At 52.5% G+C, this 26563-nt stretch overlaps 3 protein-coding genes across 4 annotated transcripts in view; 1 reads left to right on the forward strand and 2 right to left on the reverse strand.

The window, feature by feature from the left end:
• The window catches only part of SLC4A3 (solute carrier family 4 member 3), a 51609-nt gene extending 50059 nt beyond the window's left edge, over nucleotides 1-1550 (reverse strand). The window contains exon 1 of the mRNA XM_029912784.1: nucleotides 1349-1550. Within this exon, the coding sequence (XP_029768644.1) occupies nucleotides 1349-1499 (151 nt within the window). The 5' untranslated portion in view covers nucleotides 1500-1550. The remainder of the gene's footprint in view (nucleotides 1-1348) is intronic.
• A 1961-nt stretch (nucleotides 1551-3511) lies between these two features.
• Nucleotides 3512-13455, reverse strand: LOC113407717 (anion exchange protein 3-like). The gene is made up of 5 exons (XM_026657432.2): nucleotides 13417-13455; nucleotides 12599-12751; nucleotides 10814-10970; nucleotides 4046-4377; nucleotides 3512-3655 (listed from the first exon to the last, which is right to left on the reverse strand). Exons 2-5 carry the CDS (start codon nucleotides 12650-12652, stop codon nucleotides 3512-3514), a joined length of 687 nt encoding a protein of 228 aa, XP_026513217.2. The 5' UTR covers nucleotides 12653-12751; nucleotides 13417-13455.
• Nucleotides 13456-22125: 8670 nt separating this feature from the next.
• STK11IP (serine/threonine kinase 11 interacting protein) overlaps nucleotides 22126-26563 on the forward strand; it is a 33436-nt gene continuing 28998 nt past the window's right edge. Inside the window, exons 1-2 of one of the 2 annotated variants that reach the window (XM_026657426.2) lie at nucleotides 22126-22146; nucleotides 23489-23552. In XM_026657426.2, the coding sequence (XP_026513211.1) occupies nucleotides 23489-23552 (64 nt within the window). In that variant the 5' untranslated portion in view covers nucleotides 22126-22146. Of the gene's footprint in view, nucleotides 22147-23020; nucleotides 23179-23488; nucleotides 23553-26563 lie in introns of those variants that run through there. The other variant, XM_026657424.2, reaches the window with a different exon arrangement.

Below are 26563 nucleotides of genomic sequence, written 5' to 3' on the forward strand. Positions count from 1 at the left end.
CAGAGCCAAGGGGTGGGAGGTGAGGAAAGGCCTGGAGCTACATGAGTGAGTCCGAACTGAGGGCATAAGTAGAGTGGAAGGGGGGAGTCCGAGGCAGAGCAGCAGGGGGCTGCGGGTTGGGATTGAGGGACACTAGCGGAGCTGTGGGAAGGGGAAAGAGAGCCCAGGACTGCAGGGCAGGATAGAAGAGCATCAGCAGAGTGGAAGGGAGAAGCCCAGGGCTGGAATAGCAGGAAGGGTGCCACAGGTAAGGATGGAGGGCTAATGGGGAAGAAGTGCTAGCTGAGGTCTCTTATTCCAGGACAGTAAGTGACTGTTGAGACGGTGGTGCCTGCGAATGCAGTGAATGGTCTCCAGACAAAGCTGCCAGAAGTGTTTAGACTCGAGACTGTCTAAACCGTCAGGTCAGAGGCACATCTAGTAACTGGAGCCCTGGGTCTCTCTCCAAGATCCCCTGTATTCCACACCAGGAGGGGACAGCTCCCTGTGTGACAATGAGGATGGTTCTATAGACCCCAAAACACTTTACAAACTCACCAAACTGATACAAGCTCCCCAGGAATCACCCACCCTCGCTGAAAGGCAGCCTCGACTCGTGGTGGGGAGAAGGGGAGGGCAAAGCACAGGGACACCACACACCAGCAGGGGAGCTGGGATAATTTTTATAGCAGGGGTGCTGAAAGTGGCAACCATATATTTGGTTATTACTACAGTCAAGCCAGAGGGTGCTGCCACACCCTCATCATCCCTAGTCCCAGCACCCCTGCACACCAGGTTCAGACAGGAAGTGAAGCAAAATCCTGTCACCAAAGGAAACTCTTGGCAGTATATAGGGAGGCAGACTGCAATTCCCCCAGGTGGAATTGGGTCAGGCCAAGGGTGCTAAAACCGCACCCCTGCTACAAGGACCCTGGGGTCTGACGCGACTCACCATGAACTGCCAGGACTTCGGTTCAACTTTTCAACCAAAATTCAGCACAGCGCTGGGAAAACAGCAGGGGACATGTTTCCTGGCCCCTGCACCCAAGGAATGGGAGGACTAACCACCAGGCTTAGCTCCCAGGGGGATGGCAGAGTCTTAGGGATGACACAAAGTGGGGAGGGAAGGTATGGCTGGGTTACTCAGACCTTACAACCAAGAGGATAGGCCTGGGGGTAAAGGCCCAGGCCTGACGCCGAGGGGGATGGGCCCGGGGGAGGGGGGGGGAGAGAGAAATGCCCAGGCCTGACGCCCAGGGGGATGGGCCGGGAGGGGGGAAATGCCCAGGCCTGATGTCCAGGGGGATGGGCAGAGGGTGGATGACACTTGTACAAGAGGCACATTAAATATCACAAAGCAGGGCCTCACTTTTCATGTCGTCCAGGTCAGCAGACGCCAGCATCTGGGCCTCGGCCTCATCAGTGGGGACGCGCTGGTACACTGCACTCTCCAGAGTGGTCATGCTGCCGATGCACATCCGCTCCTTCAGATCATAACTCACCCTCTGCCCGCTCACCATCTGGCTCCAGGGCTTGCGCCTGTCCCATCCCCGAGACGGACATTCTCTGGGCCCCGGGAGGCTGAGGAAACAAACGGGAAACCTAGCAGTAGCAGCAAAGCAGAGCTGGCAGCACTGGAGTGGGATGGAAAGGGGAGAGGCTGTTCCCAGTCTGAGCTCCTGTTTGTAGGTCTTTTCTCATGAGATCATCCTCTGGGCTGAAGGGTCCCCCTGGCCCTGACCTCAGACCCAATTATCTGAAAAGCTTCTGAGGAGCAGGCATGTCACAGGGACTCCCAAACTACAGCTGGGGGCTCACCCTTAGCCCTTCAAGAAGCGAGGCCCAATGAATGCTGCTCCTGCTCCCTTCCCCTACAGGGTAAGCCCCCCTTCCTTACAAGGGATGGAACTTCCTCATGGGACCACAGCCTCACAGTTCTTGCTCTGTGTCCACAAGCCCTGGCCTGGCCTGCCCCGCTGCTTCCCAGCCTGTGGGTCAGGAACCAGGCACAAAGGAAAGTCAGGCTGGAAGGGCAAGCTCCTCCCTCCCTGGCATGGTGCCCTCCAGGTGATACCCCTGCTGGTAAGGGAGCCTAGTCAGGGGGCAACCATCTGTACCTGGGAACCAGGAAAGCTGTATCCAGACCCTGCCCCAGTTGGGTCCTGTAGCCCACCTGGCTGAGAGAGTGAGCGATTCGGGGACCAGGGTGGGCACATGCTGGCACCCTTCCCTCCTTCTCAGGCAAACCCACATGGTGAGAGAGAAGGGGAAGTGGAAGGAAGGGAAGCTTGGATGCAAGGATGTCCCCAGCCTCTGCCTCTTGTGTCAGAGTCAAAGGAGAATTCATAGATTCCAAGGCCAGAAGGACCCCTTGGGATCATGTAGTCTTACCTCCGGAATAACCCAGCCAGAGACCTGCTCCACAATAATTCCTAGAGCAGAGCTTTTTAAAAAATTCCAGTCTTGAATTAAAATGGTCAGTGATGGAGTATCCACCACGACACTTGGTAAGTTGTTCCAATGATTAAATACTCTTACCATTAAAAATGTACCCCTGATTTCCAGTCTGAATTTGTCTAGCTTCAACATTCAGCCATTGGATCGTGTTAGGCCTTCCTCTGCCAAACTGAAGACCCCATTATCAAATATCTGTTCCCCATATGGGTATTTATAGACTGTGATCAAGTCACACATTAATATTCTCTTTGATAAGTGAAAGAGATTGAGCTCTTGGAGTCTATGACTATCAGGGCTTGTCTTCACGCACAGCGCTGCACCTGTGCAGCCATGTCGCTGTAGTGCTTTAGTGAAGACGTTACTATGCTGACAGGAGAGCTTCTCCTATCGGGGGAGTTAGCTACACCTCTCACGCAGGTGGGTTATGTCAGTGGGAGAAGCTGGGGATTAGGTCATTGTAACTGCGTCGCTCAGGATGTGGATTTTAAAGCATTAGAAAACAAGCCTAGGCCAGGTCTACACTACACCTGCCCTGGGCATGTTTTCTAATGCTTTAATCATTCTTGTGGCTCTTCTCTGAACTCTCTCCAATTTATCAACATCCTTCGTGAACTGTGAACACCAGACCTGGGTGCAGGGTTCCAGCAGCGGTCGCATCAGTGCTGAATACAGAGGTAAAATAACCTCTCGACTCCTAGTCGAAATTCCTGGGTTTGTGCATCTCAGGATCCCATTAGCTGTTTTGGCCACAGCATCACACTGGGAGCTCATGTTGAGCTGATTCTCCACCATGACCCCCAAATCTTTCTCAGAGTCATTGCTTCCCAGGAGAGAGTCTCCCATCCTGCAGGTATGGCCTTCATTCTTTGTAAATTCATGCGTCTAGGAACATTTAGCCACATTAAAATGCATATTGTTTGCTTGCGCCCAGCTTACCAAGGCCTCCAGATTGCTCTGCATCAATGATTTGTCCTCTTTATTCTTTACCTCTCCCACAATTTTTGTATTATCTGCAAAAGTTATCAGTGATGATATTATGTTTTGATCGACCAGCCAGCCCCAGGTCAAGTCCATCCTACCTGCCAAGAGAGGCCGGGCCTGTCTCCTGCAGCAGATCAGCATGGTGTGGCATCGGTGACATGACGCCACACTCCTTCTCCACATGGAACCGTGCAGAAGCCAAGGCACCGCAGGATTCATCATCACTCCCAATGCTGAACTGCAGAGAGGAGACAACTTTGAGCACAAGAACCAGACCCTGCCCTGCATGAGCAAGCCAGACCGTCCCCACAGGGAAAGGATGGTCCTAGATCTTCCCCTCACTGCTCCCCTCAGATGTGGGCCATCCTAGACCTAACCCTCTGCCACTCAGGGAATGGACCATCCCATACCCTCCCCACTAAGCACTGCTACCCACAGTATAGAGCCAGCCAGACCTCTGCCACCCAGGGTATGGACCATCCCATACCCTCCTCCCCAGAGTGTGAACTATCGCAGCTCCTCTCGCCACCTAGAGCATAGCCCATCCCAGACCCTACCCCTCATTGACCCCCAGCACCCAGTGGTGGAGCCTGCCAGAGTCTCCCGGCCCCTCCCACCCCAACCTTGCCTTTGGTTTGCTAGGGGGCTCAGGCTTAGGAACGTCCTTCTTCTCATGAGCCTCTGTCTCTGACTCTGGTGAGACCTCTTTCTCCAGGGCCTCTTCTGCCTCTGACTCTCCTTCCTCCTCCTCGTCCCCCTCTTCCTCCTCTTTGTCCCCCTCCTCCTCCTCCACTTCCTGGATGGTGGGAGTGATGTCCGAGGGGGGCACTGAGGTTTTTTTCTTTTTTCTCTTTCTCCTCTTCCTCCGGTTGGCATGGGAGAGCCTCTTCTGGAACTTGAGGGCAGGAGGCAGGTGGCTGGAAAGGGGATGGTGGATGTGGTGGGAGGTTTGGCGATGGACTGAAAAAGACAGAGAGAGTCAGGGGCAGGAGGCAGCAGGGACAAACACCGCCAGGCACCTCAGAAACCACTTCAGGAAACTTCACGGAGGGGGGAATCAAGGGCAGGGGGACAGCCCACAGGGCCAGAGCAAGCCTCCTTAGCTATGTGGCAAGGATATGAGCCAGGCCTGCTCGGTAACCCTCACTAGCCCATCATTACACTCCATGACGGAGCCGTCTCTGCTCGGTGCGCTGCACAGCAGGGGAGGGCACTCCTGAAGGGCATCCAGTGGGCTACTGAGAGCTTCAAAGCCAACAGGCTGCCCGTGCTCCTTAGCCTGGTAGAAGTAGGGTGGACATTTTACAAATCGCCCTCCTCTGTCCACAAAAATGCTAGAGGCCACATCTTTTAGGGCCGTCTAATTCCAGGTGCACCACGAGAGCACAACCATATAGGCGGCCCAGTACCTGACTGCAGGTGCAAATCCGGTCCTTAGTCACCTGTGTGACAGGACTTGGGCCTGCAGATACCAATGGAAGGCTACTTTTTAAAAATCTGGATCAAAAACAAGAAGAGACAAGCCTTTAGTTTAAACCAATCCACAGAAAGGAATTTGCTGGGTATGAAGCCACAGGAGTCACAGGGACTGTGCAACAAGAAGAAATTAGCGGCATTACTGTGCATTGCCTCAAATACACTAATTGTCACCACACTGGTGTACTAGGAAGCATAAACTTATCATTCCACGTGAAAGGAAAGAAAGCTGCTTTTGCAGGGTTTTACTGGAGACAGAGAGCCTCCCCAAGACAACCTGCTGGAGACACACTGACTCTGTGGGACTTGGAGCAGAGACACTAAGACAGCCAGAGAGGCAGCTGGAAGTCACCAAAACACTGGTGGCTCTGCAGGGTGTGCAGCTTTGGATCTACACAGCAGCTCTTTCTGCCACATTTTGTGTAATCCACTTTTATTTCAGGCTTTCCCCTCTTTCCTATAATAAGCCAATAAACTCTGCTTGGATTGAAAAGTGGCCTACAAAGGACTTGCACCCCCTCCTCTGCACACCAGCCGGCCAGGTTCACTGTTGTTCCAGTTTTGCTTTGGTTTGGTTTTTCAAGCATTTTGTGGTGGTGTTTTGGGTGGGGGGATTTTGTTTGTTTTTTGGGCTTGGTTTTCCCCCCTAGAAATATCAGGATTGTTGAGTCTGCCCTGCCCTAGTTCTACTGGAGAAGCTTTTTGGCCAGGCAGAAGGTGCCTCAGGGACGTGTATTATGAGCTCTCAGGCGTCAATTGAAGGAGCAGAGCTCTTACTCTTTAACAAAAGTTTCTTTCACCCAAAACGTTCATTGGCCATTTGAGTTAAATATTCATGCCCAAAACCAAACTGGGACCAAAGCACTTTACACAGGCATGTGTCTGAAGAAGTGGGTATTCACCCACGAAAGCTCCAATACATCTGTTAGTCTTAAAGGTGCCACAGGACTCTCTGTTGCTTTTTACACAGGCTGGCAGACCGAAAATCCCCCTTGTGCTGCTGCTCCAGCTTCCACTCCCTTGGCTCTTCTCTGCTCACGATAGAGTCTCCAGTGTGCGCAAGACCTAAATTGCTTAAGACCTATAAGTGGGGGAAAAAACCTTGACAGAACTAAATCCACCACTGCTATCGGGGCTCTTTCACCAGCATAAAGGCACAAACAAAGGTGCAGGCCCAGTCTCTTCCCTTTGCAGCTCCCCTCTGAGACAACTGGAATGGGTCATCATGTGGCAAGTTAAGCTGAGACAAAGAACCTGAACACTGACCTGATGGAAGGCTTGAGCTGCCTGCCAAGGGCAAGAGATTCTGCAATCTCTATCCCAAAACAGTGCTGAGAAAGGGCTGGCATATGCCTGCTTGGCCACCAGAAGTGAGGAACTCTACACTTGACCTCTGTGCACTGGGCCTTCTGAGTCAGGGTTGAGCATTCGTAACAAGAAAGCACATCTCAGAGCTAAAACCACCACATCTCTCTTCTAAATACAGGATTTGCACATTCTCCCATGATTCACCTGCACCTTGGTACCTCCTCCCAACTTGTCCCTCTGCCCCCTTGTGTGCACTCAGCATATCCTCTCCTTCCCTGCTCCATGGCATCTCCTGTCCACCTGGAAAGCTCTGCCTCAGTGGTGGCTCAGATACTCAACCACTCCTTTTAAATCTGTCTTCAACAAGATAAATATAGAAAAGGAGTTTGAACAATCCATCTGGAAGGAAGAGCCTGTACAATGGCTCAGGGGACGTTTGTAAAATCTGAACATATACAATTCCGTGGGCTCAGATGATGTCATTCTAGGATCTTAAGAGAATTAGCTCATGAATTTACTGACCCACTGATAATTAGTTCTGAAGAGTCCTGGATAATGTGGAGAGGCATCAAAAGACTCGAGGAAAACAAATGCGGTCATGACTTCCAAAAAAGGAAAGAGGAATGAGCGTCTCAATCACCGCTCAATAAGGCTCCCTTTTCTCTCCAGAAAAATATTGGACACTAAAAATCTAGAGTCAGTTTTTCAGAGAAACCTCTGTCCTGGCGGCGCAAGCAAACACCTCCATGCACACACTTCCAGCACTAACACCTGTGTATGCAGGTGATACTTCTGAGTGGAAGTTCGATCACTAATCTATACAGGTGTTAGAATCTGTCATCTTAAGGCACAATTGTTAGTGCAGGTGATTGTGTGCACTGATGTTTTGAAAATATGGAAGCTGGGGGAAATGGAAGCATGAGCAATAAGCAGCTGTTGGGCGTGGTTTATAACAAACAGAGACATCAGTGCTACCTCAGTGTCCTGAGGTGGAGATGGACATAGGAGACGGAAGTGTTGAGAGTCTCTGGGTTAGGCTAAAAGGGGCAAAAAACAAGGGCGATGTCATGCTAGGAGTCTACTACAGGCCACCTAACCAGGTGGACGAGGTGGATGAGGCTTTTTTTAAACAACTAACAAAATCATCCAAAGCCCAAGATTTGGTGGTGATGGGGGACTTCAACTATCCGGATATATGTTGGGAAAATAACACAGCGGGGCACAGACTATCCAAGAAATTCTTGGACTGCATTGCAGACAACTTTTTATTTCAGAAGGTTGAAAAAGCTACTAGGGGGGAAGCTGTTCTAGACTTGATTTTAACAAATAGAGAGGAACTCGTTGAGAATTTGAAAGTAGAAGGCAGCTTGGGTGAAAGTGATCATGAAATCATAGAGTTTGCAATTCTAAGGAAGGGTAGAAGGGAGAACAGCAAAATAGAGACAATGGATTTCAGGAAGGCGGATTTTGGTAAGCTCAGAGAGCTGATAGGTAAGGTCCCATGGGAATCAAGACTGAGGGGAAAAACAACTGAGGAGAGTTGGCAGTTTTTCAAAGGGACGCTATTAAGGGCCCAAAAGCAAGCTATTCCGCTGGTTAGGAAAGATAGAAAATGTGGCAAAAGACCACCTTGGCTTAACCACGAGATCTTGCATGATCTAAAAAATAAAAAGGAGTCATATAAAAAATGGAAACTAGGACAGATTACAAAGGATGAATATAGGCAAACAACACAGGAATGCAGGGGCAAGATTAGAAAGGCAAAGGCACAAAATGAGCTCAAACTAGCTAAGGGAATAAAGGGGAACAAGAAGACTTTTTATCAATACATTAGAAGCAAGAGGAAGACCAAAGACAGGGTAGGCCCACTGCTTAGTGAAGAGGGAGAACCAGTAACAGGAAACTTGGAAATGGCAGAGATGCTTAATGACTTCTTTGTTTCGGTCTTCACCGAGAAGTCTGAAGGAATGCCTAACATAGTGAATGCTAATGGGAAGGGGGTAGGTTTAGCAGATAAAATAAAAAAAGAACAAGTTAAAAATCACTTAGAAAAGTTAGATGCCTGCAAGTCACCAGGGCCTGATGAAATGCATCCTAGAATACTCAAGGAGCTAATAGAGGAGGTATCTGAGCCTCTAGCTATTATCTTTGGAAAATCATGGGAGACGGGAGAGATTCCAGAAGACTGGAAAAGGGCAAATATAGTGCCCATCTATAAAAAGGGAAATAAAAACAACCCAGGAAACTACAGACCAGTTAGTTTAACTTCTGTGCCAGGGAAGATAATGGAGCAAGTAATTAAGGAAATCATCTGCAAACACTTGGAAGGTGGTAAGGTGATAGGGAACAGCCAGCATGGATTTGTAAAGAACAAATCATGTCAAACCAATCTGATAGCTTTCTTCGATAGGATAACGAGTCTTGTGGATAAGGGAGAAGCTGTGGATGTGGTATACCTAGACTTTAGTAAGGCATTTGATACGGTCTCGCATGATATTCTTATCGACAAACTAGGCAAATACAATTTAGATGGGGCTACTATAAAGTGGGTGCATAACTGGCTGGATAACCGTACTCAGAGAGTTGTTATTAATGGTTCCCAATCCTGCTGGAAAGGCATAACGAGTGGGGTTCCGCAGGGGTCTGTTTTGGGACCGGCTCTGTTCAATATCTTCATTAACGACCTAGATATTGGTATAGAAAGTACGATTATTAAGTTTGCGGATTATACCAAACTGGGAGGGATTGCAACTGCTTTGGAGGACAGGGTCATAATTCAAAATGATCTGGACAAATTGGAGAAATGGTCTGAGTTAAACAGGATGAAGTTTAACAAAGACAAATGCAAAGTGCTCCACTTAGGAAGAAAAAATCAGTTTCACACATACAGAATGGGAAGAGACTGTCTAGGAAGGAGTACGGCAGAAAGGGATCTAGGGGTTATAGTGGACCACAAGCTAAATATGAGTCAACAGTGTGATGCTGTTGCAAAAAAAGCAAACGTGATTCTGGGATGTATTAACAGGTGTGTTGTGAGCAAGACACGAGAAGTCATTCTTCCACTCTACTCTGCTCTGGTTAGGCCTCAGCTGGAGTATTGTGTCCAGTTCTGGGCACCGCATTTCAAGAAAGATGTGGAGAAATTGGAAAGGGTCCAGAGAAGAGCAACAAGAATGATTAAAGGTCTTGAGAACATGACCTATGAAGGAAGGCTGAAAGAATTGGGTTTGTTTAGTTTGGAAAAGAGAAGACTGAGAGGGGACATGATAGCAGTTTTCAGGTATCTAAAAGGGTGTCATAAGGAGGAGGGAGAAAACTTGTTCACCTTAGCCTCTGAGGATAGAACAAGAAGCAATGGGCTTAAACTGCAGCAAGGGAGGTCTAGGTTGGACATTAGGAAAAAGTTCCTAACTGTCAGGGTGGTTAAACACTGGAATAAATTGCCTAGGGAGGTTGTGGAATCTCCATCTCTGGAGATATTTAAGAGTAGGTTAGATAAATGTCTATCAGGGATGGTCTAGACAGTATTTGGTCCTGCCATGCGGGCAGGGGACTGGACTCGATGACCTCTCGAGGTCCCTTCCAGTCCTAGAATCTATGAATCTATTCTTTGAGAGAAATTCCAAAGGAGTGGCCAACCAGAAAGCAGCATGTGTGATATATGTGAAATTTAATAACACATTTGACATTGTGTCTCACAAAATCTAAACTGGAAAATAAACTGAAATTGACGTGCAGTGAAACACCAGACGTTGGAAAATTTGCCAGACACTTGCTAGCCAGAAGACTAAATCTACTGGCTTCCCACTCTGTCCCTCACCCCTGGCTGCTGAGGGCAGTCGCTGCTGAGGGCAGTCTCTGCTGCTCTGGCCCTTCTGTGAACAGCTCCCGTGCCTACCTCTCCTGCTGTTCCCCAAGCAGCTGCAGAATGAAACCAACATGATTCTGAGAGACAAGGTGGATGAGGTAATATCTTTTATTGGACCAACTTCTGGTGTTGTCTCTCACTAATTGCAGTTGGTCCAGTAGAAGACACTACCTCACCCACCTTGTCGCTCTCGTACCCTGGGACTGACGTGGCTACAACACCATTGCATAGAACATGATTCTGGTGAGTTTCATGGCTGCTATTGAGAAACCTATAGGCATGCCTGAACCTGTGGCACCAGGAGCTTTGGAGCTGTCTATCTGCAGATTCAGGAAGGCAGCTTGTCTTCAGGCCACATTTGGAAGTTTCTTCACAGACATAAGGTCAAGAGATGTTTTTAAACAGAAAATTTAAGTTCTGTGGAAATTGCTGTGATGGTTCCCAGTTGCCGGGGTGAGGAGGCGAGTGGATTCCCAGCCTCTGAGGAATGCTATCCTGTGGACTGAAAGTGGCTAAACCTCTACACAAGAGGTGACAATAAAAAGCAGCTGACAGAGAATGGGGGCTACAGGCATGGGGCTGAGACTGGGTATATGCAACCACTTCCTTAACGGTCTGCAAGAAGCGGGTAAACAGCACATTACTAAGATCTGCAGACCAGACTGAGCCCCAAGGGTATAGAGGGGTTTGGTCTGATGGACAGTTGTGGGCACATAGGCGGGTAGAGTGTTCAAACCTACATACATTCAAAATCTCTCTCACTGTAGTTGCGTCTCTGCTCTTCCAGATCCCTTGATGCTGACTTGCTTATCAGGTCCCCAAACCTCTTGATTGACAATGTCTTATCCAAATCCTCATCGTCCTCGGCGGGGGGAAAGGCCTCCTCAGCATGATCGCTGTCCTGCACAGAAACAGCTGGATAGCAATCAAACCCTGTATAGCCCTCCAGATCTCAGGGCCCCACAAATGGCACGCCACTTCGCATGAGCTCAGGAGCTACCACGAAGCAGCAAACACTGTGGAGCTACTCGCACCACAGTGATGCAGGCTATGAAAGTACCTGGGGGCAGAACCCCAATCTGAACTGAGAGCCAGAAAAAAAACCACAGCAGGGCCCCCAAGCCTGGACCCCCCACATCCCAATGGCCTCTCCTCATCATCACAGCCACTAGTACCTTGTCGGTGCTGCTCCAGTCTCTCCCCAGGGAAGGTGCTTACAACACCTACTAGTGAGGGGTCCATCCCATTGCCTAGTTGCTCTCACAGATAAGGAACATAACCTGTGTTGAGCTGGAACTTTCCCTTGCTCAGCTCAGGCAGCTGCAGAGTCTGTGCTAGTTTTCACCCTACATTCCTGCTGCTCCCTTTCGGTCTGTAGAGAGGGTGGTCCTGTGTCCTGGAGCCTCCTCTTTCAATAGGGATGAGGGCTGATGTCTCAAACCCACTCTCAAGGGCCCAGTGCGTGAGGAACTCAGAGGTGAGGCTTCCTCCCCACAGTTGCTCCTATGACACTGGCTGCCCCACACTCTCCCCTCTCTGATGAGGCCTGTGCCCCTAGTCTCTGGGGTGTCTGAACCCTGCTGGTTTCCTTAGGGGTCTCTCACCTGCTGCCCCTTTCTCTCAGGATGCACAGGCCAGTGCTCTGCTTTTCCCTTGTACAGAGGCTACCACACTAGCTTGAACACTAAGCTCCGGCACTTCTGCCCCTTTCACTTCCTAAGCAGAAGCAGCTGGTAACATTTTCTATCAGCATAGCCCGAAATGCCAGTGCTGAGCTGTTGTGGACTCCTCTGTTTCCATGGTAACAGGAGGCCCAACTGTGACAGATCTGTCTGTGCTGAACTGGAATAGGCAGCAAAATGGCCTCAGCCAACCTCCCCCACACACTCCCAAGCCTGCTCTCAGGCCCAGCAGCCCAGCTGGGAGCGCTGCCGCAAGCTGCCAGGAGTTGCTACCCTGCTGTGGCCTGCCCAGGGATTTGGGAACCCCAGCTGGACTGCGCCCCATAGAAACCAGACCCAGCAGACCCTCTACTCTGTCCTGGAAGGAGCACTTGGTGTGACTGCACTCTGGTGGGTGCTGCAGCCAGCTGTGTGCAGTTCTCCTTGCCCACAAAGACCACGAGGCAGAGGGGAGGATGGGGACAAAGGGAGAAGTGGGGAGAAAAGCCGTGGTACTGCTGAGAAGTGCAAGACTCTGCCCGTCCATCTGTCTGTCACTGTCATTCACCTCAGTACCCAGGCGTCAGCCAGCCCTACAGGGCAGGGAGTGTGAATCTTTCAAAAGGCTTCAGCTATACAGCTGCCATCAAAGCCAAGCCCAAGCGGTGCACTGTCTTCTCCACTTTGACTCCCTGCTCTCACCGAGGCCTGAGGCCAGAGCAGATGGGACACTTGGGAGACCAACGAGGACGTCCCCAGATGCTGTGAATGCCCTGGCCAGAGCACAGGCAGATCTCTGCACACAGTCCTGCAAGAACAGGGCTCCTTAGGAAGGGCCAGAGTCATTGCTGTTGGATTTCCACCTCACCTGCTGCAGGTTGATGAAGACACCTCCTATGGGAGGGGACTCTCCAGCTGCCATGTTGGTTCAGGACCTAAGGACCGTCATGCCAAGTCTGGGCAAATCTCAACCTTTCTCTTTCACATGCAGGCATCCAGCAAACCTGGAGAATGGCATAACCTGGGGGGAGAGAGCAGGACAAGACAATCTGTCACCTGCTGCACTAACCTGCTTGTGGCCCTTCATCTCTCCACCGGCTGCCAAATGCAAAGGGCTCAGTACCTCCCGTTCAGCCAGGACATCCTCCCCTCACTGGACAGCCCCTGAACCTAGCACTGCAAGACTTTGATTTTGTGCTGAGCAAATGGAGAGCTCCATCAGGATGGCACAGAGTGCTCTGCCTGGTGCCAGCCCTGGTCCACTAGCCAGTGTGGAAGGGAGGACATAGCCCTGACATCTCTCTGCCCCTTTCCAAATGACTTATACCAGGGAGGGAGCAAGGGCTTAGCTGTCCCTGCTCACTGGGACTACTCCTGTGCTCTGTCCTTACAAGAGGAGAAAAGGCTTCTTGTGCCCCCACTCCCACATGTACTTGTGCAAAGGCAGATAAGTTGACCCCCAATGGGAAGGATAAACCAAGAAAGCCATTATGCGGAGAGGGTGGGATGGGAGTAGGCAGGGTAAGGGTACCATGTTAATTAGGTGAGTTAACTCCAGAGAGGACTGTGAGGAACTTCAGAGGGACCTAAACAAGCTAGGGCAATGGGTAACATGAGGACAAGTGGTTCAACGTTGATAAATGCAAAGCAATGAACATTAGAAGAAAAATCTTGAACTTCTCATACACTTTCCAGGGTTCTAAATGAACTGTATCAACTCAGGAAAGCGATCTGGGCAGCTCCGTAGACAGCTCAATGGAGACCCCTGCTCAATGGACAACTGGAATTATAAACAAGATGTGAAGAGCATAAGGGATGGGAAGGAGAACAACATAGAAAATATTATAATTCCCTTATGTAAATCAATGGTGTGGCCTAATGTACAATCGTGTGTGCAGTACCAGCCAACCCAGCTCACACAGGACACTGTAGATGTAGACGGGGGTCAGAGATGGGCAATGAGTATGATAAAGGGCCTGAAAAAACTCTCCTATGAAGAGAGATTGAAAAGATTTGGATTGTTACTTTAGAAAGGAGATGAAGACGAGAGGACGTGAGAAAAGTAGCTAAAATACTGAATGGGATAAAGAAAGGGAGATCGGGAACTCCTGTTCTCCCTGTTTTACAGCATAACTTTGAAAAGTGGGAGGGCCATGTCTCCCTTGGCCTAACCCTCCTCCCCCCACCTCCCAGTTCCGGGAGCCCAAATGTTGTTTGAACCTAGAGTCCCAATAAAAATGAATCCACCTCTGGTTATGGGGTGTTTTGATCAGTGTAGCAGTGGAAAAATACCTGCAGGTTTTGCATCTGTTCTGGCACGATCTGGTACTGCTTTGAGTAGGTGTGTCCTGGTCTGTGGGGAGATTGCTTCTGATGATGAGCTTGGTATGGTTGGGGGGTTGTCTGAAGGCCAGTAGCAGGGCTTTGGAAAAGATTTCTTTCAGGATGTGGTCCCCATTGAATATCGTTGTCATGGGCGATGGGTAGAATAGGCCAGGGGACGCTAAGCCTCCCCTGGTGTGGCCACCACCGGACTCCTGGCCAGCGGGCGGCCCAGGGCTCAGTCCGGCGGGTGGCCTGGAATAGCTTGGGGCATGGGCTGCCCAGCAGCCCAGGCCGGCTCGTGGCGACTTGGTGCAGCCCTGGAGGTTGGGGCAGTTTGGCCGGGGCTTCTCCAGCTGTGATGGTGGGGGCCTTCAGGGCTCCAGCGGGTGGGGTGGGGCAAAGGTGGGGTAGGGATGGGGCCTCAGGCAGAAGGGGGGGGGTCAGTGGGGCTAGCTTCCCCAAGGGGTTTCTACCTGCCACCCATGAAGGTTTAATGTTTAATGATACCCCATATAGGTATCATTGTGCCAGAGTGGGATGATAGGTGACAACTAGGGGTATGCAGTTAGGCTTGGTTTTTTCTGTATAGAAGCAGGTTCTCCTGGGGTACTTGGGTGACCCATTCCATGATGTGATCTACTTCTCTGGTGGAGTGTCTTTGTTTGGAAAATGTGTGTTAGGGTGTGTATCCCAGACTTTCTCACTACACAAATGGCCAGATTCCCCTGGACACAACGGGCTTCCTCCAGAAACTGCAATATTAACAACCTCTCTCATGGATGTCACCTCCCTATATGCCAACTCCCACTCCCTCACAAAGACAGCATCACTGCATGCCCCAAATATCTACAAAACAATTGACAACGCTCACATATCCACCACCTTGTCTCTCAGGGATGGTCTACACTAGAAAGTTAGGTCAACTCAGGTACATTGCACAAGACTCATTTTCTCAGATTTCTCATCTTCTATTAAATCATTTCCAGAGGTGTGACTGCTGCCTACAGGATACACCCATGGAAGCAAACAAGACCACTGCCTGGTGCCAAAAACATTAGACAGAAAATGTGACAACTGCAGTGTGATATGTCTACAAAGAAGTACACTGCAATTTTGAGGCTGCACACACAGGCCATACTGACAAGAAGGTGACCAAAACCTTTCCATGTGGCTCTAGTGGGATCTCGTGTGAGATACTGCATTCAATTCTGGGCACAATACCAGAAAGACATTAACAACTGACCATAGCAGACTGGGATGTTCACATTCACTTGTAGATCTCTCTGCCACAAAACTTTCCTCATATGAAGCCTGAATTTCCCTTTCTTAATTTCAGACTGATCCTCTTGAATTACACTTTGTTGGGCCACCTGAAAAAAAAATTCCTTCACCGGTGTTTACATCCATGAGATCTTTCTAGACTGCTGGCATGTTCTCTCCACCCCCTGCCTTAGTCATCACTTACCCAAACTAGACTGATTTAGCTCTTAATCTCTCTAAATCAATCCCTCCAGCCCTCAGACTTGTTGTTCTTCTCTAAACTCCTTTCAGGTTATAGGATAAGAGAAAATACCCTGTGAGAATGGTAGAAGAGACACAAGAATGATTAAAGGATCAGAAAACATATAGACTCCAGGAACTCAATCTAATTAGTTTAACAAAGAAAAGGTTAAGGGGTGACTTGATCACAGTCTGTAAGTACCTTCCTGGGGAACAAATATTTGATAATGAGCTCTTCAATCTAGCAGAGAAAGGTCTAACATGATCCAGTGGTTGGAAGTTGAAGCTAGACAAATTCAGATTGGAAATAAGGTGTACATTTTTAACAGAGTAATTAACCACTGGAACAATTTACTAAGGGTCATGGTGGATACTCCACTCACTGACAATTTTAAAATCAAGATTGGATTTTTTCCCCCCAAGATCTACTCTAGGAATTATTTTGGGTGAATTCTATGGTCTGTGTTATTCAGGAGGTCAGATTAGGCCCTTATGGCCTTGGAATCTGTGAATCATACAAGAAAAAACAACAGTCAAAGAAATTTTAAACACTGAGACCGTCATCCTTTTAGTGTCTACAAAGTTGTCTCTAGGTCCATGATTCAGCATTCCCGATGTAATTAATTTATAATAGAAGCATGACAGCAGACCAGATTCAAAGCGGAGGCTAAGAATTAAAGTCTACAAGAGCATGCACTGATGTAGCTCACACTTTTCCTGTCCCCCCTCGGCTTATGAATTACACTAGCTTGAACCTGTCCCACTTACCCAAGTGTAACGTACAGCCTTCACGCTCACACACTTCTGCTCTAAATTTGGCCCAGAGTCTAGCTGAGTGGAAGGGAACCTGTCTACATTGTAACACACACTGAGGGGCTGGGAAAGAGGAAGACAGCAAGGAAAGCAACTAATAAGAGTGGGTGAGAGGATATAAATTAAAGGAAGCATGTTACTGTAGCTTAGGCAACTCCCACCACACAGTTCTCCATTTACTTCAGTGGGATTCCATGCTGGTGCTGGGATCCCTCCTCTTGGAGCCACCCGCAGAATGGAAGCCTTAAGATTCCTTCCCCATTGGAAGAATAGGTCCTAGGTAGGTTTAAGGTAGTCTCACTGTAAGGAGCCTAACCTGCACCACTTCTGAATTTGGTCCTCTACATTTTTCTGGATCAGAAGTAACGCTGGGTCTGAAGTGGGTGATGTTCTTTGGAAGGAGGGCCCAGTGAGAAGGCCAAGTCCAACCACCCAAACTCCAGGGGGCAGGGACTTTGTAGCACGTACACTTACCTAGCTATGTAAGAATATTTGCCAGGCTCTGGAGCTGTCTCTTCAGGGAAGTGGTAGGAGCTCCATTGCTTGGTACACTGAAAACAAGACTGGAAAGAACCCTGTGGGGAACAATTCTGTTCCAGGCTTCCAGGCTCCCTGGAAAAGGAGTTTTGATGTGGGCTAAGAGGCATTTTCCATCTCTTAACATCTATAATCCTATGAAGAGCAGCAGCCCCAACTAAGTGGGTTGAGATAAAACACAGGAGGCAGTCAGAGGGATGGAGATAGAAACAGTATGAGAATCTAGGAAGTAGCTAGAAAAAGGGAAAAGGAGGAGTTTAAAGACAAGTGAGGAAAATGATTAGAGGCCTGAAAAGACTTTCCTGTGCAGAGAGATTGACTGGGACTGTTTAGTTCAGAGAGGAGATGAACAACAGGGGATATAACAGAAGCATAAAAATAAAAAAGAGGTGTTGAGATGCCATGGTGCTGGGCCCGGTATACGAACCTGACCAGAACTGAAAAGATAGATTCTGCACTCCTATTCCCCCTCTCTCATAACACAAGAACAAGGGGACACAGGATGAAACTGAGTGTGTTAACAAATGTAACACTAAGGAATGGGAAAAACTTTTGATGCACCTAATTAGCCTATGGAACTCATCGCCACTGATATCAGAGAAACCAAGAGCACAACAGAATTCAGGAAGGGATTTGACATTTACATGGACGATGGTTACTTTAGACAGGGTAGCCTGTGGGGAGAATGTCCACAACTGTCCACTTTGGATGTTTACACCTTCCCCTGAAGCCTCCAATACTTGCTACTGTCAGAGATGGGATACTAGACTAGATGGAGCACTAGTCTGACCTAGACAGAGAAATCACGCAGAGATGATGAGGTATTAATACAAGAGACAATTACAAGGTAGGTCCCTACAATTGGGTTTCGGTAGCTATGGCAGGGACACATACAGCTCAGGAAGAAAGGAACAGAGATGGACCCTGACAATATATTGTGTGTGCCTCACATGCACACTGCATATGCCTGAGCCACAAGCTGATTAGACATGTACTCAGGACCCTACAGTGACGGGAGACTCAGACAAATATGCAGGCTGTGCATGAAAGCCTGCAGCACTGGGAGATGGGAACCCAGGGTAGGGTGCATGGACACTTCATGAAAACACAGAACACGCAGCATCAGGACGCAATAGTGCAGACAGCAGGTGCGCAGGCACCACATGTACTTAGGAGCCAGCCTGTGGCACCAGAAGGTGAGACTCAGAGGCCAGCTGTGCTGGCACCATGTGTCCAGGAGCCCATGGCTCTGGGAGAGTGGAACACATTTTGCTGGTGCCGTGTCTATGCAGGAGTCTACAGCAATGGGAGAAGAGGACCCTGTGCAGACTGCATAGGTGCCATGCTACATAGGAGCCTGCAACACTGGGACGCAGGGACCCACCTATATGCCCTGTGCACCTGCTACTAGCCCTGTAATTTTGCTGTCTCACGTTCAGTGGCTCACAAACCTTTCCCTCTCCTTCATCGCCCCTGCATGCTGTCTGCGCCCTAGGGCTCCCTGGCTGGTACCGGAGGGAGATGCCCCTCAAGCACAGACATTTTGGGAAAGGCTGCAAGCTCACGTCAGAAACGCAGGGCAGCAGCCCGCGGTAACACGGACAGGTGGCACTGGCAAAGCCCCAGCAAGGGCTGGCCGCCCCTGGGCGCGGCGGGGGTGGAAGCAGCCCGGGCTGGAGGAGCTGCCGATGGGGACTCCAGACAGGCTCCTGGCCACACGTCTGTGTCAATGCCACGGGCGCGGAGCTGCCGAGAAAGGGCGATGGAGGCGGGAGGCTGGCGGGGGGGGAGGGGGACAACTAGTACCGTACCTCGCAACCGCGGAGAAGGAAGGAGAGCCGCTCGCCTCCGGCCACGGGTCCCCGGACACACGGCGCTGCGCAGGACTCCCTCCCGCCCCGCTCGGGCCGCCGCCGGGCAGCGCTCAACATGCGGCCATATCCCTGCCGGGGGCCAGGGAGGGCGGCTGGGTCAGGCACCGCCGTCGCCTCCGCTTCTCCAGCAGCCACGCAGCCATGCACCGCATCGGGCTCCGCTCCGCCTGGCTGCGCTGGAAATCCCGCGCCGCGAGCGCCGAGCCCGGCCGCCGTGAGTCACGCAGGGCTGGGGCGGCCTCCGGCACAGGCGACAGCCTGGAGACACACGCCTCCCGCGGCTGCTCCGCTCCAGCCACCGGCTTCCCCGCGCCCGCGAGCTCCCTGGCCGCCCATGCCCCCCCCCACCCCAGGTGCATGCTCCCCCCCTCTCATTCCACACCCCCGCCCCACCCGCAGGCTGGTCTGTGCACACTGAGGTGCAAATAGCCTCACACTTCCCGCTTAGAATCATAGAATATCAGGGTTGGAAGGGACCTCAGGAGGTCATCTAGTCCAACCCCCTGCTCAAAGCAGGACCAATTCCCAGAACACACACAAGGCCGCAGCCTGCACTGTACACATGCCCCCTAATACGGCCACATACACCCACCTGCTCCCACACCTCCAGTCCCCGACGTGCCTATCCGCCTCTTCTGTTCACCTTCCTTTCTCATCACATAGTCATACACACCGTCTGCACCCACACCCCTCACACACTCCCTCACTGCTTCCCCGTCTCTGTCCCCACGATCAGGTACGGACACTGTATCGTGTGCAGTGCCCGAGGGGTTCCTGGAGCCATGCAGGCAATACAGAGCCCTGGGCCCAATGTCCACTGCAGTCACTGGGCAGCCACCCCACGGTCTCCCAGGCCAGGTCTATCGTCAGGGGACAGAGCGCAGCTGGGGAGCTGTTTCCCTGAAGCAAAGGCCGAGGAGCAGCCAAGCAGATCTGGGTTCCCTTCCCAGCCTCGCCACAAACACACCCTGCGCACTTAGTCGTGCATTTCCACGTTGACTCGGTTTCCTTTTTGATAAGTGCGGATAACGGGACCCACCTGGCGGGGGATTTGGGTTCGCTAATGTGTTTATAAAGGCACGACACAAAAGCGGCCCGGGAGATGTGTACTGGCCGCATAACGTGATCTATTGTCCATTCACACTAGGGGGGAACTGCTGGGCAAGAACCAGGTGCCCGTGGGAGCCAACCCCTCCCAGGGCAGCCCCGTGCTGGGTATGGCCGGGGCCCGACAGAGCACAGAAGTCCTGCGGCTCATGCCTTGGCCACCTGTGCAGCTGTGACATAAGAACATAAGAACAGCCATACTGGGTCAGACCAAAGGTCCATCCAGCCCAGTATCCTGCCTACCAACAGTGGACAATGCCAGGTGCCCCAGAGGGAGTGAACCTAACAGGTAATGATCAAGTGATCTCTCTCCTGCCATCCATCTGCACCCTCTGACAAACAGAGGCTAGGGACACCATTCCTTACCCATCCTGGCTAATAGCCATTAATGGACTTAACCTCCATTAATTTATCCAGTTCTCTTTTAAACCCTGTTATAGTCCTAGCCTTCACAACCTCCTCAGGCAAGGAGTTCCACAGGTTGACTGTGCACCGTGTGAAGAAGTGAGGTTTTTACCCACGAAAGCTTATGCCCAAATAAATCTGTTAGTCTTTAAGGTGCCACCAGACTCCTTGTTGTTTTTGTGTGAAGAAGAACTTCCTTTTATTTTGCTGCCCATTAATTTCACTTGGTGGTCCCTAGTTCTTATATTATGGGAACAAGTAAATAACTTTTCCTTATTCACTTTCTCCACATCACTCATGATTTTATAGACCTCTCTCATATCCCCCCTTAGTCTCCCCTTTTCCAAACTGAAAAGTCCTGGCCTCCTTAATCTCTCCTCATATGGGACCCGTTCCAAACCACTAATCATTTTAGTTGCCCTTTTCTGAACTTTTTCTAATGCCAGTATAGCTTTTTTGAGATGAGGAGACCACATCTGTATGCAGTATTCAAGATGTGGGCGTACCATGGATTTATATAAGGGCAATAAGATATTCTCTGTCTTATTCTCTATGCTTTTTTGACTGCCGCTGCACACTGCGTGGACGTCTTGAGAGAACTATCCACGCCGCGCCACGGGGGCCGGGCCGGGCCAGACCCAGCCGCGCCGTGGGGGCCAGGCCGGACCCGAGCCGCAGGGGCCGTGCCGGACCCGAGCCGTGCCGCGGGGGCTGGGCTGCAGCTGAGCCGGGCCGGAGCCGCTGGGGCCGGCGCGCTCGGCCGGAACCAGGGCCGGACTGGGCCGCGCCTCCCCGGAGCCCTTCTCGCGCCCCCTGCCGCCCCAGCTTACCTGGTGCTGCCTGCCCGCCCCTGCTTCTTTTCAGACTTCCCGCGAACCTCTGATTCGCGGGAAGCAGGGGAGGGGGAGGAGCAGGAGGCGGAGCATTCAGGGGGGGAGGAGGGGGAAGTGAGCTGGGGGCGGGGTGGAGAGCTGTGGCCTCCTAAACCTAGACCTCCCCCCCTGCAACTTGAGGCCATTGCTCCTTGTTCTGTCATCTGCCACCACTGAGAACAGCCGAGCTCCATCCTCTTTGGAACCCCCTTTCAGGTAGTTGAAGGCTGCTATCAAATCCCCCCTCATTCTTCTCTTCTGGAGACTAAACAATCCCAGTTCCCTCAGCCTCTCCTCATAAGTCATGTGCTCCAGACCCCTAATCATTTTTGTTGCCCTCCGCTGGACTCTTTCCAATTTTTCCACATCCTTCTTGTATTGTGGGGCCCAAAACTGGACACAGTATTCCAGATGAGGCCTCACCATCAGGAAGGCTGGAAGAATTGGGTTTGTTTACTTTGGAAAAGAGAAGACTGAGAGGGGACATGATAGCAGTTTTCAGGTATCTAAAAGGGTGTCATAAGGAGGAGGGAGAAAACTTGTTCACCTTAGCCTCTAAGGATAGAACAAGAAGCAATGGGCTTAAACTGCAGCAAGGGAGGTCTAGGTTGGACATTAGGAAAAAGTTCCTAACTGTCAGGGTGGTTAAACACTGGAATAAATTGCCTAGGGAGGGTGTGGAATCTCCATCTCTGGAGACATTTAAGAGTAGGTTAGATAGATGTCTATCAGGGATGGTCTAGACAGTATTTGGTCCTGCCATGAGGCAGGGGACTGGACTCGATGACCTCTCGAGGTCCCTTCCAGTCCTTGAATCTATGACTGCCTACCCCTGAGCGAGGCCCCACCCCGCTCACCTGCACGCCCAGCCCCGCCCGGGCCGATATAAGGGGCGGAGGGAGCCGCCGCCGCCCCCACCCGCTCTGCCGGGGCGTTCCTACCACGTGCCCCTGGCTCAGCCCCGCCATCCGGCGCCGCCACAGGTAGGCTGCGGCGCTGGGCAGCTTGGCGGCGGCCAGGGGAGCCGACTCCCCCGCGGGCTGCCTCGGCCCTGGCTGGCGGGGGCTGCAGCGTGTCCCTCCGGATCCATGGGCCGCAGAGCAACCCGCGGCGGCGGCCCCAGCCAGCCCGGCCCCACGCAGGGCTCTATCCCGGCTCGTGAGAGCGGGACGGCCGGGCCCCCGCCCCGCACGGGCCCCCCAGCGCCGGGCGGCTCCGGATCGCTGCGCGGGGGCTGGCCGGCGGAACTGGCGCCAAGCCGCCTAGCTGCGGGGGGAGACACCGGAGTCACACCTGGGCTCCGGGACAGCCGAGCAGCGTGTGAACCCCGCGGCTCATGCCGGGATCCCGGAGCTGCAGCCACTTACCTGCCGGGCGGGGAGGGGCAAGCGCGTTGGTGGCGAGCCTGGCCCGAGCCTGGCGGCTCCTCCGATAGCACTAGCGGGGGGGGGGGGGGGGCCCCCCCCCCCCCCCCCCCCCCCTCGGGCTCGGAGGGAGTCGCCCAGGGGCTGGCTACAGAGCGCCCGGGACGGGCCAGAGCCCTGGGGCGCTTTGCACCGGGCTAGACCCTCGGCTGCGGGGCTGGCGAGCTGCGCTCCCGCCGGTGCGTCCCCCGCCCGGAGTCCCCGAGCCCTGCCGGGCGGGACCGCCCGTCTGCCCAGGGGTCCGCTGGGGGGGGGGGGTCTCTAGGGGGGAGGGGCCAGGGTCGGGGGGGGGGTTCCCGGGGGGGTCTATAGAGGAGTTCGGGGGAGTTTGTAGAGCGGGAGGACGGAGTGGAGCCGAGCGGCTCCTGGGGCGGGGGGGGGGCGCGGTGGAGGGGGGGGGGGGGGGGAGAGTGACCCCAGCGCTACGTTCTGCTCTTGCCTGGCGGGTGACTCTGAGGCGGACTCTATGGTAGTGCAGTAATGAAGGGCGCCCGGGGGAGCCGCTCTGCCCGTGGTTCTTGGACTCTATGGTAACGCGGAAGTGAGGGGCGCCCGGGGGAGCCGCTCTGCCCGGGACTCTCCGACTCCATGGTAACGCGGAAGGGAGTGAGGCCGAGCCTGGGGGCGGGGGGCGCGGGGCAGCCCCAGGGTCTCAGTCCGGGGCGGGAGCTCGATCCCCGGGCCACCTCCTGCCGGAGCCCGCGGGGGCTGCCCGAGGCGGGCCGGTCTCAGCCGCTCGGTGCCGCGGGGGGCGGGGGGGTGACCCGGTGCCCGTTTGCCCCGCAGGCCCGGCCCCGCCCCCGCCCCAGCGCAGCCCCGGGGCCGCGCAACGGGCTTGTCCGCGCGGCGGGCGGGCGGGCGGCCGCTGTGTGAAAATGACGCTTCTCCCCGCCCCTTACAGATGGCGTCTGCGGCACCAGGGGAGATGCTGGTCCAGAGCTTAGCCCGGCTTCTCCAGGACTCCGGTGAGGCCCCCGCATCGCAGGCGGGGGCGGGGAGGTCCGGCGGGGGGGGGGGGGGGGGGGGGGGGGGGGGGGGGGGGGGGGGGGGGCAGGCCAGGGAGGAGAAGACCCTTCTGAGATGTAAAAAGCAACAGAGGGTCCTGTGGCACCTTTAAGACTAACAGATGTATTGGAGCATAAGCTTTCGTGGGTGAATGCCCACTTCTCACTTCTGGGTATGGGGATGAGGTTGAAAATTGTTTTGGGTGGGAGGATGACTTGGCAGCCCCTGGCTTCCCAGTGCAGGGTCATGGGCCAGTCTCCAGAGCTCGTGATGGGCTCTGCTCATCTGTATGCGGCCAGGCATCAGCGCTGAGCTCCAGATCACATGGAAAAGCTTCCAGAACAGACCTTGGCAGTGATGAGGGGAAGAAAAATACCAAGTCTAACTGAAGCTGGCAGGAGCAGTCATAGGAGTAGCCTCAGCAAGTTCTGCACCATTTGCTTTGGGGGGTCCAGCCAGGACCACTCCTTTCCCAATGCCCCTAGACCCAGAACTATGCAGGGCCTCCCTCCCCCCCCAACCACAGGAACACTGGGAATCAAGGGGTGTCTGTCTTCTCCTGAGCCATGTCTCTGTGCAATACCTGTAAGGTTTTGGTTGTGCCATAGGATATTTCTATGCAGCCTGCATATATATCATAATGCCACAACATAAATCCATGGTACACCCACATCTTGAATACTGCATGCAGTTCTGGTCATCCCATCTCAAAAAAGACATTAGAAATGGAAAAGGTATAGAAAAGGCAACAAAAATGAATAGGGATATGGAACAGCTTCCGTATGAGGAGAGATTAAGACTTGGACTTGGCAGCTTGGAAAAAAGACAACTAAGAGGGGCTATGATAGAGATCTATAAAATCTTGACTGGTGAGAAGAAAGTGAATAAGGAAGTGTAATATTATTCCTTCACATAGCGCAAGAACCAGAGGTTACCCCAGGAGTGGGCAAACTTTGTCACATCTGGGCATAGAAATTGTTTGGCGTGCCATGAATGCTCATAAAATTGGGGTTGGGCTGCGGGAGGGAGTGAGGGCTCTGGTTGGGGGTGAGGGCTCCGAGGTGGGAAATGAGGAGTTCAGGGTGTGGGAGAGGGCTGGAGGTGCGGGGGTTAAGGGCTCTGTCTGGGGATGAGGGGTTGGGGTGCAGGAGGGTGCTCTAGGCTGGAACCGAGGGGTTTGGAGGGTGGGAAGGGGGATCTGGGTTGGGGCAGGGGGTTGGGGCCCGGGTGGAGCCTCAGGGGTGCAGGCTGCGGGTAGCGCTTACCTCAAGCGGCTCCCTTCTCCAGCTCCTACATGGAGGCACGGCCAGGCAGTTCTGCATGCTGCCCTGTCTGTAGGCACCACCTCACGGTCCGGCCAATGGGAGCTTCAGGGGCAGTGCTTGGGGCGGGGTCAGCGTGCAGAGTGGAGTCCCCTGGCTGCCCCTACACAAGCCGGAGGAGGCCATGTCACTGCTTCCAGGAGCGGCCCCTGAATCTGCTCCCCGGCTGGAGCGCCAGAGCAGGGCAAGCCCCAGACCCTGCTCCCCAGTGGGAGCTCGAGGGCTGGATTAAAACGGCTGGCGGCCCGGATCTGGCCCGCAGGCCATAGTTTGCTCACCCCTGGGTTATCCAATGACATTAATAGGCAGCAAATTTAAAACAAGCAGAAGCAAGCACTTCTTCACACAACGCACTGTCAACCTGTGGAACTCATTGCCAGGGGATGTTCCCAAAACCATAACAGGGTTAAAAAAGAACTACGTAGGTTCATGGAGGCTAGGTCCATCAATGTTTTTTAGCCAAGTCTGTCAACCCACTTCTGCGGGCTCTCTAGATGTAGAAATATTGCGGTGCCTATGAACTGTCTGCTACTGGAAGCAAATGCCCCCCTTCTGAACTTTTTGGAAGCTTTCTCTTTTTCGGTTAACATTTCCATGCTTGTGTTGCAAATATGAATGTGGGGTTCTGTGAGAATGGAAAGTACTGTTGCCATTTATGTGTTAGAATTGTAATGCAACAGGGATGCAGTCAAAAATGGTGAAGCTTGAAACTGCCTGCATCGGGGGGGGATGCTTGACTTGAAAATAACATGCACAAATATTCTCATTTTTGAGTTATGTTCAGCATGTAGTTTTTGGTAGAAAACCTAAGGCTTCAGGCACTCGCTTACAGTCTGCAGAGAGCAGTTAGGTTTGTGTTTGTTCAGAGCTTAACTCTTCCAGCAGAGTTTAAGCTCTGCAAGTCTTTCCCCTTTAATAATAATCATAACTAATTAATAAAACCTTGGTGTGAAGTCAATGTTGTGCAATCAAATCACTAAAAATCAGGAAATGAGGGAAGGTTCCTAAAGCAATGTGACAGTATTCCATTAAACTCAAATTGCATTTGAGTGAGGCCTGGTCTACATAAATTTTTACATGTTGATTGGGGTGTGCCTTTTTTTACTGACATAATGCTGATAAAATCTCTAGTGCAGGGGTGATCAAACTACGGGCCGCGGGCCAGATCCGGGCCACCAGCCATTTTAATCCGGCCCTTGAGCTCCTGCTGGGGAGCAGGGTCTGGGGCTTGCACCGCTCCAGTGCTCCAGCTGGGGAGCAGGGTCGGGGGCTGCTCTATGTGGCTCCCGGAAGCAGCGACATGGCCTTCCTCCAGCTCCTACGCATAGGAGCAGCCAGGGGAGTGCTCTGCACGCTGCCCCTGCTCCAAGAGCTGCAGGGGGAGTGCCTGCAGACGGGACAGCATACAGAACTCCTTGGCTGCGCCTCCGCGTAGGAACCGGAGAAGGGACGTGCTGCTGCTGCTTCCAGGAGCCGCTTGAGGTAAGCGCCGTCTGGAGCCTGAACCGCTGAGGCTCCCCCTGTGCCCCATCCCTGATCACCCTCCTGCCATCCAAACCTCTCATCCCCAGCCCCACCCCAGAGGCCCCCCCTCACCTCCACTGGAACCTGCACCCCTTCCTAGCCCCCTGCCACAGCCCTGATCCTCC

Source organism: Terrapene carolina, unplaced genomic scaffold (assembly GCF_002925995.2).
Source record: "Terrapene carolina triunguis isolate 2854851 unplaced genomic scaffold, T_m_triunguis-2.0 Scaffold243, whole genome shotgun sequence".
NCBI lineage: Eukaryota > Metazoa > Chordata > Testudines > Emydidae > Terrapene > Terrapene triunguis.